At 35.9% G+C, this 15,962-nt stretch overlaps 3 protein-coding genes across 6 annotated transcripts in view; all 3 read right to left on the bottom strand.

Moving 5' to 3' along the window:
• Positions 1-15,962, bottom strand: part of LOC103833097 — a 1,138,500-nt gene that overhangs the window by 561,734 nt on the left and 560,804 nt on the right. The gene's annotated exons all lie outside the window — the stretch shown is intronic.
• On the bottom strand, positions 2,253-5,442 carry LOC103833133 (aldehyde dehydrogenase family 3 member H1). Its single transcript, XM_009109232.3, has 10 exons — positions 5,028-5,442; positions 4,383-4,451; positions 4,191-4,287; positions 3,880-4,086; positions 3,586-3,701; positions 3,369-3,473; positions 3,125-3,297; positions 2,955-3,045; positions 2,724-2,873; positions 2,253-2,632 (listed from the first exon to the last, which is right to left on the bottom strand). The coding sequence occupies exons 1-10, from the start codon at positions 5,232-5,234 to the stop codon at positions 2,399-2,401; spliced, it is 1,449 nt and encodes a 482-aa protein (XP_009107480.2). The 5' UTR covers positions 5,235-5,442; the 3' UTR covers positions 2,253-2,398.
• On the bottom strand, positions 10,243-13,739 carry LOC103833276. The gene is made up of 5 exons (XM_009109368.2): positions 13,061-13,739; positions 12,773-12,987; positions 11,404-12,477; positions 10,636-10,893; positions 10,243-10,539 (listed from the first exon to the last, which is right to left on the bottom strand). The coding sequence occupies exons 1-5, from the start codon at positions 13,737-13,739 to the stop codon at positions 10,243-10,245; spliced, it is 2,523 nt and encodes an 840-aa protein (XP_009107616.2).

Below are 15,962 nucleotides of genomic sequence, written 5' to 3'. Positions count from 1 at the left end.
TTTCAAAATTAAGATATTTATGTATTTTTATATGGCCTATAGTTTAATTTAAAATGATATATATATTTATATATCTTTTATTTTTGATACTTATTAAATGAGACTTTCAATTTATATTATTTTTTAATTATTTGTATCATGTCATAACAAAAGTTTTAAATCATAGATCACAAAATTTGAATGTAAAACTTTTAACAGTTTTATTAATTTATACTCATTTTAAAAATTTAAAATATAATATATAAATATTTTTTTTGATTTTTATTATATGGTTACTATGATTGTTTAATTTATTTTAAATATAATTATAATACACACTTATTTTTATCAAATCTTTATTATTCAAAATCATTAATTGTCATATATACTTTAGCCACATTAGGCAATTCCGTAATCTTATTTAAGAAAATAATAAAACACATTAATAATATATTTATTGGGGTTTAATAAAAAGCTTATTATATATTTAGATGGACCAACATATTTCTCTAAGGATTCTAAGAATTATTCTAGTGATGACACGTGGCTACAAAAAATGTTGCAATGCTTCTCAAATAATATATAGGGGATTCAGTACAAAGCATCATGAAACATGCAATGAGATAGCTAGGGGTGTCAGTAGTGTGAGCTTAAATGCAGCGTCAAATATAATTGCCACTGAACTGCTGAAGACTACAGGAGAGGCTAGGTCAATGATGGCCTAGGATTCCACTGTCCCATTTTTTAAAGCAGAAGATTACTCGACCTATATAAAGAGAAATAATCTGTCATAAGAAGGGGATCCGAGACCTGCAAGAGAAACACACCTCTTTAAGAACAATCTATTCATTGTAACGATCGAAGTTCTATTCTAAGATCCCTTGATGACATGTTATTCTTTCTCTGCTCCAGAAATTTTGTACTCGCACTTAAATATAACAAAATATATGAGCTCTTCTTTCTAATTTTTCTTTTGTTGACTAAACCTTATTTGTACATCGGCAATTGGCGTTCACCATGGGGCATAAAGATTTCTAAAGCACAAAGCAAGCCAATAATCGTCGGAACCACTAACATGTCAATTTCAATCTCAAGAACCACTCCCTCGATGTCGATGTCAATAGCAGAATTTCCCCTCATGCGAACCAGAAATCCCCTCAGCGCCCAGTATCGTCTCTAAAAGAGCTGTAACCAGTGATAGTTTGCTCAGATGTTACCCTGATGGAAGTACTCAACGATCACAAGGGGCCATTCTGCTAGCCCATAAGCTTACATCGACCATTGCAGAAAACTTGCCCCTGCTATTTTGTTAGGATCACACTTCTTTCTGGTTGTGTCACTCCATTCTTGTCGAGCTTCACCATTATTTTGACCTCAATAGATTTTTTTTATAATCATTTTCTAATACTCATAATCACAATCGAGTTTGGGAATGCTCAGCGAAGAATATCATTCTCTTCTTCTAATGCTCAGTGATGGATTACCAATGGATTTCCAATTTTCTATTATCGAAGGCTTTCTGACAGAATACCGACGAAATTATCCACAGATTTGTGTTTGTAGGTACTTTTGTCGGAAATCACCATGTTTTTTTTGTAGTGACTGCAGCCTACATTTTCGGAGACATCTAAAAACTCAGTTTCAAAAGTATGCCAAAAAGAATAAGAGATGGGGCGGTTTAGATAGTAAGAGGAGGGGAAGTGTGATTGCTCCGGACCCAATGGTTAAATTATTTTTGTTTTATATTACAATTTGTTTGAATTTTTTTAATAAACATAAAATAGATATAAATATATGTTAACTGTAACATGTTATTGCTCCCTATTCACTTGGTTGACACCCTTAACATTTGCAAAAGAGTTCTATGTTTAAGGTAGCAGAAGCTACTTCTCATGGTTAGATGAGTATCAAAATATATGTTAACTACATTAGGTTTTGTATATTTTAAAAACTAAATTTGTTTTGCAAATTTTTATACAAAATAGATTAAATAATTACAATAAAATTTTTAATTTTTTTACTATTTAAGGAAAAATTACCTAAAAGCATTATTATTTTTTGTTCAGAGGCTTAAATATTTTTGAGTCGGCCCTGATAAGAGAGGAGATCTAGGGTTAGATTTCGGACCAAGTTTCCGCAGCAACTTGCAGATGATCAAAGGGCAGATATTAGAGCATTTTTCAAGAAGATTTTTCTTGATTTACAACATGGTTAGATAAAGAGATCCAAACAGACTTTTTACTCTTCTCAATCTTTGTTTGTAGACAACCAAGTTGAAACGAAGAAACCACTTTTTTATAGACTTTCAATATTCATCAACACCAAAACATATATCTTTTAACAACCAAAGTTCATATCTGAAAAAAACGAAGAATGTAAGATACAAAGGGATGCGTGTAGTCCTCTGTCTTTTAACCTTTTAAGATAAACCTAAAAGGACTTTGAATACTTCCACCAGATTGCTGTTGACAAGTGCCTTTAACAATCTAAGCTTTCCTCTAGAGTACGGTGGATACCTGATTGCTGCATCTCCTATAAAGCTTTTGTATAGAACAGCTTTCTTGTGACTGAAGGCATCAAATGAGAATTTACCATGGTAAGAACCCATTCCACTTTCACCAACGCCTCCGAATGGTAATGTGGGAAGTGAAAGCTGCAAAATGTAGAATATGTTTACATGATGATAGAGTATTACTTATAATGATAAACTACTTATAGATCTGATAGGACCCGAGTGTATGTACATGAACAGCTATGTCGTTGACCACAATGCCTCCAGCTGAGACTGTCATGGCGAATCTCTCTTTCAGCTTCTGGTTTTGGGTAAACAAGTATGCAGCAAGTGGCTTAGGTCGAGAACGAATCACGTCAAAACACTCTTCCAAGTTGTTGAGCTGAGCAGAACAAAAGTGTATGTCAGACATGAAAACCAAATCGATGAAACAGTCTAATATAGAATGGCAAATGGTTATCACCGTGAGGATTGGGAGGAGAGGACCAAATATTTCTTCACTCATGATCAGAGAATCTAATGGCACGTCGAGAAAGATGGTTGGAGCAATTTTCCTTAAAGATGTAGAAAAAGATTAGCCTAACCTAAGGGAAAAATAATGTCACTGATGAGAATAACAAAAGAGGAACTCACAGGTTGTCTCTGTTCTTCTGACCCCCATAGACGATTTTGTCAGAAACTTCCTTCTCCTCTAATATCTTGGACAGGCGATCAAAGTGATTAGAGTTTACAATACGTGACATATCTTTGGACTCCATAGGGTTCTTCCCGTAAAATGCCTCCAGTTCTTGCTTCATTGCATCAATCTTGAGAAGAGAAAATAGAAGGATCAAATACAAAAGTGAAGCAAGGATCAAGCTTAAGTTCTTAGGCTTACCACTTTTGGAGCATATTCTTTTGTTGTCAAGATGTAGTCTGGAGAAATGCACGCCTGTCCATTGTTGCAACCCCATTTTCCTGCAATTATCCGCTTGACAGTAATCTTAGCAGACAAAAGAATAATCATATTAGCCTCCAAACAAAGAAAACACACTGCAATTGCTTCTGGATGAAGAACTCATGGTATGAAAATATAAAAAGGAGTGTTTCAGTACTTTCAAATTGGTGTCTGAGTCTATAACAACAGGAGATTTTCCTCCTAGCTCCAGGACAACAGGTGTGAGATGCTTAGCAGCTGCCATCATGATGATACGCCCAATTTTTGAACTACCTAACCAAGCAAGAGTGGAACTTTTAGTCTCCTGTAAGTGTGTTACATACAAAGCATATGAAGCTGTGGGATCATCACTCAACAAATTCCTTAAAAGGTTGGAAAAACAAATGTTGATCCTCAAAATAAGAAAATAAAAATCCGAAAGGAAACAGATTAAGCCAAAGTTAATATGAACCTGTGTAGAATATTTTGTCCCACTTCTGCTCCAGCAGCAGAGTTGTTTCAGTAACAGCACCTTCAATAACTCTCACTGCAGAAGGGTCTAAATATTGTTCCAGTAACTTTGCTAGCAGAGAAGACGAAGCTGGAGCCAGTTCTGATGGCTTTAAGACAACAGCATTCCCAGCAGAAATTGCGCCAATAACAGGATCAATAGACAACACTTGCAAGAAAAACAATAAATAGTAAAATTACGTCAACAATCATACTTAATGGATGATAACTCAGAAGGAGAATACAAATCAATCATGGACTGCTTAAACATACGGAAAGGATAATTCCAAGCGGAGATTACAAGCACAACTCCAAGAGGCTCGGACACAATCTCTGCTGATGCAGGAAACGTTGTTAGAGAAGTCTTTGCCTGAAAGAAAGAAATAAAAAAAAAAGCAGTGAGTATTAATGGGTTTAACACATTTATAAACAAACTTTGCATATAAACTCTATTAGAAAGGACACCTTATCTGGTGCCATCCAATTCTTTAGTTGCTTAAGAGCTAACTTGATGGAGTTTCTCAATAGAGCTACCTGCACACGACGCATAACTAATTAACCATCATAATAAATCTAAAAATAAAATTACTTTGATTAATGAACAATTACAGGAATAGAAAGCTACCGAACAGAGTGACAACTTATGATGGTAACATTAAATGAGAAAGGTCAAATTTCGAGAGCTCTGTGTTGTTGTTCATTGGATTTAACTATGACACACACGAAGTTAAGGTACAAAACTCAATAAAAATACAGGCTGGTTGATAGAATTAATTGCATACGGTCCATAGGTCAGTAAGCTCAGTAGTTTTCAATAGGACCCAATACTTTAATCTTTTTAGTATTGGTTCCTTTCAAAAGTCACAAACATAAAGTTTACCTGCAGTCTAAGTTGATTCCCTGTAACACATGAAGAAGGAAAAAAAAAAGAGATGCATTTAAGTCTCTCTACCTACGCAGTGTTTGTACAAGTGTCGAACCACAACATCATGGTCACAAAACTAGGTGATATCACATTAATGACACCGACCACAAGTAAGACAATAACCTAATCGAACGAAAATCTCTTGTTCAAGACATGGTAAAGGGGAGAGAATGAAAGTGTTTGACCTCGTAAACGGAAGACTCGAGCTCAGGTTTGCCGAGATCGTCGTGGAGAGCGGAGACGATCTCAGGCTCGTGGTTATCGCAGATTACTTGAAGCTTCTTAAGCTGAGAGACTCTCCACTCGTAACTGCGAGTTACTCCGGCATCGAAGCTCATACGCAGCTCCGTCATCAGGTTGCTCGCGTCCGCTGCTTCGAAAACCTTGGCCATCGCAGAGAGTCGTACACGCTTACGTAAGAAACAACCAGGATTCACGGGAGAGGGAGAGAGAGAGAGAGAGAGAGAGAGAGTCGGAACAAATATTGAGTCGAGGATCCCAAGATAATCTGAATTGATTTTGTTAAATAAAATGGAATAAATAGGTTTACACAGTGCCAACACACCTTGACGTCTGCTCCTGCTTATAGGAAACAATTCTCTTCCTTTTAGGATTTTGATTTTTTATTCCAAAAGAAGCGTTTCAATATTTATATTTATCTCTTACTTATAAAGACGGGATTTCTTTTTTTTTAACAAAAAAAAAAAGAAAAAACGGATGATATATATATTTTTAAAGATAAGAATTGATAAACAAAATTCATAGAAAACTTTATTACTAAAAACTTACAATTTTCTTATTTTCATGATTTTTTTCTTTATATATATATAACTATGCATTTCATTATTTATCATAATCCCATATTTGTAAAGTTCGATTTTTTCTTAAAGAAGAAAATTGTCCAATATTTTTTAAAAAGAAAAACATAATAAATGAAAAGATGTAATTCTCTTACTTAAAATAGACAATTATCTTACTTATATGATTTGTTTTTTTTTTCATTGTATTAAGCATGTATTTCAATATTTATGTTTATTGCATTTTTTTTATAATTTTGGTGTGATCCCAAAAGCTTTTTAGACCCAAAAACTATTCAGCAAAAAATCCATAGAAATCTGAGTTTTCTTATCACTTAAAGCATGTATGCATGGCCAAGAAAAATCGTATTCAGGACGAAAACTTCGGCTAAAACCTCTTTACCACTAGACTAAGAGACCATTTGATTATGTTTATCCCATATTTACAAAGATGAAAACGTTTTTATAAAATGAACAAAAACAGAGAACCTATTTTAAAAGGAAAGAAATATGATAAACAGAAAGAGAAATATGTAATTCGGGTTTGCCAAAAGAAATAATAATATGTAATTCGCTTACTTTTCTGATCTATTATTTTCTGTAATATAAAATGCGTTTCAATATTTATCTTTATACCTTGGATATGTTGTTTAAAAGTTTTTTTAAAATGAAAACGGAGAATATATTTTGTAAAGGAAAGAAATATAGATAATGTTTGTACGTGTACGCATGATGGCTGAGAGAAGAAGATGGCGTGTTGGTCTTACTCGCGGAGCATCAGCGAACTCGCAACTCACGTGTGATCGCGTTCGTTACACGTGCATATGAGCGCGTGCTATGTATCCTTGTGTTCGGTGTAACACTGTTGGTGAGAGAGGGTAGAACTTTGACAAGCTTTGGATAATTAGGCGAGACTATCTCTAATGAACATTCATACAGGTGGGTAAGGTTGAGCTACCTACTTGCCTGCTGGGTCAAAGGTTGTCTATCGTTTTCCCACGGTTCAGCTCGGTTAGGGCTGGGATTTCGAATATTCGGTTCAGGCTCGGATAGGAACCGATCGGGTCCGGGTTTTTCGGATAAATAAATTCTATACCCAATGGATACTTAGTAGATTTCGGTTCGGGTTTCGGATCGGATACTACCGGTTTCGGGTCGGTTCTGGATACCCGTTTCTTATGTGAATTATATAAATATTTGCAAAATAAAATAATTATATACCAGTTTTTTATTTATTTATTCTATCTTTTTAAGGAAAAGTAAATAGAAATCGTATATATATTAGTAACATGTATTACATACAACAAAGTTGAACTAGTCTAGTGGTATAACAGTTATTGCTTTGCCTATCCAACCCGGGTTCAACCTTCAGAAGATACAAATCTATGTTTTTTAAACATAGAATTCAGGTTAAACGGGTACCTGTTCGGTTTCGGGTAAAAACCGAAACCGAACCGATACCCATAGATAATTAACACTAATACCCATCGGATAAATTGTCTAGGACCAAACCGAACCGAACCAGTCTATTTCGGGTCGGTTCCGGTTCGGGTATTCGGTTATGGATAAAAATCCCAGGCCTAAGCTCGGTAGCATATACTGGAATAAGTATCTGTATGGCTAATCTGTGAAATAGCAAAGTTAATTAGAAGTCATTATAATTATGGTGCAAATACAATTGGACAAATCTGTTTGTCAAAAAAAAAATACAATTGGACAAATCTACTAAGAGAAAAGTTAATTTGAAGTCAAATCTACTGAGAGAAATCTCTACAATTATATGCGAACTTATTTTCCACAATCAAACTCTCACATTAAAAGTTATAACGACTAAAATTCTAAATGAATAAATTTATCACTATACTCTTGACTTTCATACTTTTTTAGAGATTATACATAAAAAAGATAGAAACTAAAAGAATAATACATTAATCTTAATATATTTTAAATATTCAGAATATGCACCTAGGATTAAATTTTTAATTTTGCTTATAATTGATTATCTAATTTTAAAAACTAATAATATTATTTAAAAGTAAAGATAATAATATTCTTTAAATTAATAACACATATATTAATAAACATTTACAAAGTAATTAAGTCCGCATTAGTTTTAGCTTTAAAAAACTCCTCTTAGCTGATGCAACTGAAACAAGAATCGTCAATAGCACTCGATAAGCGATCCATAAATTTGGATAATAATCATGAACACTTTTCAAAAGGTGTAATTCAATAGGCTTCTTAATTTCTTCTGGTAAAACTTTTCTTAGAACTTTAAGTTCAACAAAAAGATCATTATCAACCATATCTGAATCACCATGTGTTAAAAGAATATTCAAGATTGGCACAAGAAACCATCAAACTATCATCACTGACTACAGTTTTTTTAAATCAAACAAAAATCTAAATATTTGTTCATACTTCTGGAGTTGTTCAAATCTTGTCCTAAGTGAGTATAGAGCTTGATCCATGATTTCGATGAACTAGTCAACTCTATAATTCTCTTCAGCTGACAATATGAATACTACACTTCCCTTTACTTTCTCTGGATCTTGACCACACTATCATTTTTATGATCTGCTTTGATTTCTTGGGGAATACAACCTCAATCTCCATAGACTCTTCAATTACTTTAGCTTCTAATTTTGCTTTCTTAAAACATGATTCTCTATATTTTTGAAAATAAAAAACCAACCCCTTAAGTTGAGCAATAGCGACAACACTATCCATGTCTTTCGATTGCAAACTTTCTCATTATGTTAACAACAGATAAAAGATTATACCAGTAACCAAAGAAATCAATAATTCAAAAATGTCAATTCCATATGTTTCACTTGTTGCAAGACATTCAGTTTTGCGCTTAAGTGGAACATTTTTAGCAATGTAAACTAAAGTTCCCATGATTTTAGGATCTTAAAATCATATTGCCTTAATACTTTCAACATGGCTTTCCCTGTAAGTGTTTGACAAAGACTTAAGTGTAAGGCCATCTACATGATCTTCAAATGTTTTACATTACTTATTTGAACTGAAAAGAAGTTATAAGTACACTAGATAGTCCCAGAAAACGAGATCGCCTTCCAAAAAGTGGTTGCCATATCACATAGTCCAAGATTCAAACAATGACAGCTACATGGTTTATAAAATGTTGTCAATTAATTTCAAAAAATCTCTTGTTAACTCCTTTATGCTACTCCTTCATATTAAAGCCATTATCATAACCTTGCCCACTAACATCATCAATTTGCAAATCAAAGCAACCAACACATCTTATAGCTCACGAAAAAGTCGTTTTCCAAATATAAAATTAACTTTCAGGAATGTTTAAAAAAATAAATTCAACCTTAACTGAAGTTGTTGATACATCTACATAATGTATGATAACAGTTTTTTGTTCATGATGACTAATATCTTGAGTGCAATCAAGAATAATAGAGAAAAACTTTACACTTTGAACTTTCTTGACAATCATACATTTGATATCATTACCTAACAAGGCTATTAACTCATTCTGAATTCTGTTACAAAGATAATGAGAACGAGATTCACCTTCTTTAAGTCTTCTAAGATGTTCTATCATCACAAGACCAAAATCAGCAACCATCTCGATAAAGCTTAAGAATTTCCCACAACCTCCAATCTTTTCGTTGCTTCCTTGAAAAGTTAAATTTTGCTTAGTTAGAGTTTTCGCTACATAAAGTTTCCTAAGCAGCACTTGTCTCCAATGGATTTTCTCTTTATTGATTTCATCTTGAGCATATTTATCAACTGTCTAATTCTTTTGCAGCCTGAGATATAGTTATGCCCATTGCTTCATACACAAAATTTGGTCACGGCCAACTTCATGTTCTTTAAGCCTTTTCAAAAGATCTCTCCAATCGCTGAACCCGATAAATACCAGTTGGCTATTGTCACTTCCATTGAATAATTTGCAGCAAAAATATAACATCTTGTTTACTTTCTTTTAATAAATTAACCAACACCAGTCTTGTTTTTTCCATCACAGAATTATGTGTATAATACAAATGTTAGAAATGTACCTCTTAAGATCATCCTTGGGAAAGTTATAATCTATTGACAATCTTTTTGTCGGAACTTGTAAAACCACAAAATCTCTCTACTCATTTCACCCTCTATTTATGTTATCCCAATTTCCAGGATCATACATATCTACAAGACCCCTCTAGATTATCAGTCTTTTGACTTTCTTTCTTATTCCCATCATCTTTTACATTCAATTCTCCCTCATTCACAACATTCATATTTTCTGGATCTTCTCCATGATACTCATATATATATTTTTACCTACTCATCTTCTTCTAAAGTAGCATGTTGTTCATCATTATTATTATTATTTTTTTTGATGAAATGTGAAATTTATTGATCAAGTAAAGAATATGCATTTACAATGGGTGATAAAACTATAAGCTATGAGCTATACAAAGAAAATGCTCGTAAAGACCTATGTGTAATCAAAAACCTCAAACCAACGCTGCATCAACCCGGCTAACTTATGATCAGGTTTGTATCGAAGAGAACTGATTCGATTCCGTATGGCCTTGTCGATGATTCGGATAGCTTGCTCTGTACTATGATAACCTTTCTAATGTCTACGATCGTTCCTCTCCTTCCACATGTAATAGATGCATGTCTGAAACAGCATTTGGACTAGTATCTTGTCCAAGCTGCTAAGAGTGTTTCTGGTAACAAATTGCAAAGTAAGACTCCAGTCAGGATTGATCCTTCGCCCACACAGCCGACCTGCAAGTCTATTCCAGACAGTGAAAGTAAAGGGACAAGCAAAAAAGATATGGTCCCTCGACTCATCCCTTTCTCCACACATCAAGCAACCTTGATGTATGCCCCACGCCCTCATACGCACTCCAGTTGATAGTCGATCCTTTATTGCCAGCCAAACAATAAAAGAGTATCTAGGAACGCCCTGTGGAAACCAAACACTCTTGCTCCAGACCACCTTATTTTTCTTCACCCGTACCTGATCCCAAGTTCTACTAGAAGAGAAGTGCGGTTTATATGTGTTCTCAGCATGCTTCCAAAGCACCACGTCTCTACCATGTTCATCAAGTGGTACCCTTTCATTCTGGATACGGTCATGAAGTGCATGGTAATGCCTACTCCTGTGACCCCTGATGTTCCATTGCTGACCCAGAACTGCTTCACTAACTCGAGCGGTTCTCGCAACCCCAAGGTAGTACGTACCCACATCGCCCATGATATCCATGAGTCTCCCCATCTGCAACCAGTCATCATGCCAAAAAACTGCAGTGTGACCATCGTTAATCTCAAACCGGATGAACTGATAGGCCAACTCTCTCAACTTGAGAAGCTTCCTCCAGATCCAAGATCCTTTTCCATCCCCCCTTACTTCCCAAAACGAATTCTGGCGCAGTAAGTAGCGTTGAATCCAAGAGACCCATAGAGAGCTTGAATTCGAAAAAATCCTCCAAATTAAACTTAGCGCAAAGACCTTTGATGAATCACGCAACTTCCTGATGCCAAGACCACCCTCCTCTTTAGGACAGCAGAGATCCTACCAAGCCACCTTGGCTTTGTGCGTCTGCATTGGAGAGCCAGACCACAAAAAAGCGCTGCACATGCTTTCAATTGTATCCAAACAAGCTTTAGGAAGAATAAAAGCTTGACTCCAAAAGTTTACAATACTTGTAATGACTGATTTGATCAACTGTAGCCTCCCCGCATAGGATAAATACTTGTTCCTCCAAGATAACATTCTGCCTCTGACCTTGTCTATCAATGGCTCGTAGTCTTGCTTTGTTAAAGCTTTGGTAGTAAGCGGCATACCCAAGTACTTGACTGGTAAACTTCCCACTGTTATCCCCAAACTCACGGCTTCACTTAGCAAAGGGTTTATGTGCTGACCTGTGGCAAATATGGATGACTTTGAGGCATTGATATGAAGACCGGAGATATTTGCAAACTGCTCCATCACCCTCAGAACTCCTCTCAGCGAACCAACAGAACCATCAGTGAAAACTAGAATGTCATCAGCGAAGCATAGATGAGTGAGTCTCACTTCTTTACATTGGGGATGATAACCAAACTGATGCTCTTCCGCAGCTTTGTTTAACATCTTAGAGAGGACATTATTCAAGATAACGTAGAGGTATGGTGACAGAGAACATCCCTGTCGTATACCCCTAGCACTTGTAAAGAAACCATCCAGACTGCCGTTCACGGAGACAGAGAAAGCAGCCGATGAAATACAAACCTTAATCCAGAGGATAAACTGCAGAGGTAGGCCCATAGCTTGCAAAACAGAAGTGATAAACGACCATTTGACGGTATCAAAGGCTTTCGAGATGTCAAACTTCACTGTTGATCTGTTGGAGTTGGAGGTCCTATGGTACCCGTTTACCAATTCTGAAGCAAGGAGGACATTTTCAAGCAATAGGCGCCCCTTGATAAACGCTGTCTGATTAACTTCTATGGCCTCTGGCAGGATTGTCTTGAGCCGACGAGCAAGGACTTTAGAAATGACCTTATATAGTAAATTGCAACAGGCAATCGGTCGGTAGTCCTTCATGGTCTTCGCTTCCACCGATTTAGGTATAAGGGAAAGAATTGTTGCATTGATGCCAGTGGGTAAGAAGCCAAATAGAAAGAAAGACTGCACCGCAATGATAAACTCCTTTCCAACAATTGCCCAAGCAGCATTAAAAAATTCCTTGGTAAATCCATCAGGCCCCGAGACCTTATCATTGGGTAAAGCATGCAATGCAGATAAGATTTCCTTTTCAGACACTGGAGCTATAAGACCAGCAGCTGACTCCGACGAACATCTATAGGTTATCAGTTCCTGGGGCCAGGATCATCAACAGTTTCCTGATCCTGAGTTTGGAGGAATCGCTGGAAATGTAGAACTGCCTCTCTCTTAATATCTGTGAGTTTTGTAAGTGTCGTTCCTGCCTCTGTAACGAGAAAGGAGATTGTGTTCCTTGATGATCTAGTCTGCACCGCCCGATGGAAAAACCTGTGTTATGATCCCCTGCACGAAGCCATCTAATACATGATTTCTGTCGGAAAAACTTCTCTTCAATACTAGCCAGCTTATTCCACCGGTCAGACGCTGCCGCTGCTGCAGCAACATTTACCGGACTCGGGTCCTGCAGCACCAAGTTTTGGCAGCGACACATCTCCTCAAGAGCTTGTTTAGTCCTCGCAGGAAGATCCCCATAATGTGTCTTATTAAGCAGCCGCATATCATACTTTAAGAGATTTAACTTAGCATGGAATCTACTTAAAGCTGTACGGGAGTGATGTATAGGTTGAGTGGAGTCCCAAACTCTCTTCACCGTGGGGAGGAAGTCTGGATGCTCAGTAAGGTAGTTAAAGAACCTAAAAGGTTTCCTCACCTCGTTCACAACACCAGAAAGACGTACCACACATCTTGCGTGATCTGAAATCCCCCTGCCTCAAATCGACAAGACGCTTGCGGATACTTCGAAGCCATGATCCATTGATGAGAGCCCGATCCAGTTTCTTGCCAATAGGATCAGCTTCCTGATTATTCCACCATGTAAATATCAGTCCTGAATGCGTAAGATCAGTTAGATTGCAATCCCCCACCGCCTCCTGAATCTGCGTCATTCCCATCTGGCTAGAGCTTGTTAAGCATCTCCGGGAGTGTTCACTAGAAGAAAGAATCGCATTAAAATCACCAGCCACTATCCAAGGCATGTCTAGATGGCTATAAGCGGCCTGAGTTCCCCGAAGTTCCCACCAAAGCCGTCTTCTTTCCACTTCACAGTTTGATGCATAGACCGCTGAACATATGAACTGCTCCTGCGTCTCAGGAATCTGAATTGCATAGGTAATGACCTGTGCACTACTATGAAGCTTAGTGACCACAACCTTGTCAGACCAGCAGAACCAGACCCTCCCTAAAGGATTGAATTCATAGTTAGACATAGCTGCCCAACCAGGTAAAGCCGCTTCCAAACAATCAGCAAAATTTCCTTGTTGTACCCTAGTTTCCAACAAGCATCCAAACATAAACTTCTCCGCCTGTACCCATCTGCGAAGCTCTCTGTGTTTGTGCGGCAAGTTGAACCCCCGCATATTCCAGATAAAGAACAACATTATAACTTCCGGGAGGAAGTCTTTCTTATGTTGGACTGATTCTTACACTTAAGGTCCTTAGAACGAGCTGGAATCTGCTTACTCAACTTAAGACTTGTCCCAGTACGGAACCGAGCAATCTTATTTGAGTCTTTAGCCTTCAAATCTTACTCTTTTGCAACCAGCTCACCCTCTTCAATATCCAAGTCCACATTTACATCCTCCCCCTTCTCATCACTGCTGTCCTCGCCCTTCTCATCACTACTGTCCTCGCCCTTCTCATCGTTCCCTACCTCCCCCTGTCCTTCAAGAGCAAGTACACTGAATCTGGAAGGAGAGATTAGGACGTCACTCTCATGGCCCTCTCCACTCTCATGGCCCTCTTCCTTCATCATTATTTTCGTCAAAGCTACTATCAAGAGTTTTAGATTTTAAAATACCTCAATAAACCATTTTCTTGAAATTTTGCTTCTTCATTTTTTATCTTCTTTTGTCTATATTTTGATCCACTTGGTTGGTGTCTTTTGTTCGATGAAATCTTTCTATCAACATATACATTTATGATTGTTATTCACGATTTGGCAAAACAGATGAAAATTAATCAAGTAAATAACAAAGTAATTGGAAAGAAGAAAAATAATATTACCTTAATTATAATGATTTGCGAGGAAAGGTGAAATGGAAAGCTTTGTCAATAAGAACTCTTTAGTTCTTGAAAGTGATCGTGAGTAGAAGAAGACGGTAAGTTGGAAATAATCCCTTATATATTAATAGAAAATTTTTAAAAAAATTGTAACCTTAAGTTTGTGTTAATTAAAAATTTTTTTGCTTAGGTGTCACTTAATTTACATCCTAATTAAGTGACATCTACAAAATAAAAATAATATAAACTACGTTGTTTTGTTAATACGAAACGAACTTATATATCAATTATTTTTTCTTGCAACACAATTATTTAGAACTTAGATTATGAAAAAAAAATTATATTGAAAGAGAAGGCTTAGGCACCTGCCTAATTGTTTTTTGTAGTCTAGGAAAACATTAATAATGACCTTTTGTAGTAGTTAATGATATATATCATGTTAACGTAACTTTCATTCCTATACAAAGTATCGGTTACAAACAAATAATACCATCATCTTTCTATATTTGAGCCTTAAGTATAATAATAGCCGGGCTACAAAATTTTATGTTGCCCTAATGAGCCTAATCAAATTTTAATTGTCTTTTCATATTTAAATTTTTCATCTTATGTTGTCGAAAAGAAAGTAAAAATCTGATATTTTGAAAATTAGTGTAACTTCAAAATCAGAAATATATAAATTTTATTTACTAATAAGTTAGTAAAAAAATATCCAAATGTCTCGACCCAACATATAGATGATTATATAAACAATCAAAAATTGTATACATATAAAAAAAATTCGATCATATATAAATCTTAAATTTGTCAGTACAATATGTTTAATATTTTAATAATATAACTCAATATGCGCAAAGCGCGAGTCTTATCCTAGTGTTACATTATTTGGTTTCCCTAAAAATTTTGTAAGATTAACGATTTTTACAAACTGTTTAAGTATCTATTACTTTAGTTAATAAAACTCATGTTCTAAAACGCGACCGACTTGCCCGTTTAATCGCCGTTTAAACGCTATTCGGTAAGGAGCCGTGGCGATTTGGTCTGATTCGCTTAAAAACTCGGTTCCTTAGCAAAAAAAAATCTTTTTTTTGAAATTTTATGCTCATAATCTTGTGATTCGTTAAAAATCTGGCATAATCGGGTCAAAAATTATTGAAAACGGTTGAAAATTGATGAATAACAGGGGTAGAACGCGGCACTTAGGGTTTCTGGTTCGACAGGCGAGAGGAAGAAGATAGGGACATTTTAGTAATTTGTGTTCACTAAAAAGAAGGTAAAAAAACAGCAAAAAAGCCCCCTTCCTTACTCGAACCCGAGTTATGACACTAATATATAGGCACCCAAACCGCTAGGCCACGCTAAATAATTGGATAACGTATAGATATAACTATATATATAACAATAACATACAAAACTAATCTCCGATTAATCCCCGATTAATCTCCGATTTTTTCACAACTCGCTAGGCCCAACCCGAACGTGCGTACAGCGTCTAGCGAATTTCCGAACAGGGAATAAAACTAATAAACTTGTTTTTCTGTTATGGCCCATATTTGAATTATAGTATAAATATAAACCCA

Source organism: Brassica rapa, chromosome A08 (assembly GCF_000309985.2).
Source record: "Brassica rapa cultivar Chiifu-401-42 chromosome A08, CAAS_Brap_v3.01, whole genome shotgun sequence".
In the NCBI taxonomy this organism is placed as follows: Eukaryota; Viridiplantae; Streptophyta; class Magnoliopsida; order Brassicales; family Brassicaceae; genus Brassica; species Brassica rapa.
The sequence above is the reverse complement of the archived record's forward strand: the minus strand, read 5'-3'. Positions and strand labels throughout refer to the sequence as shown.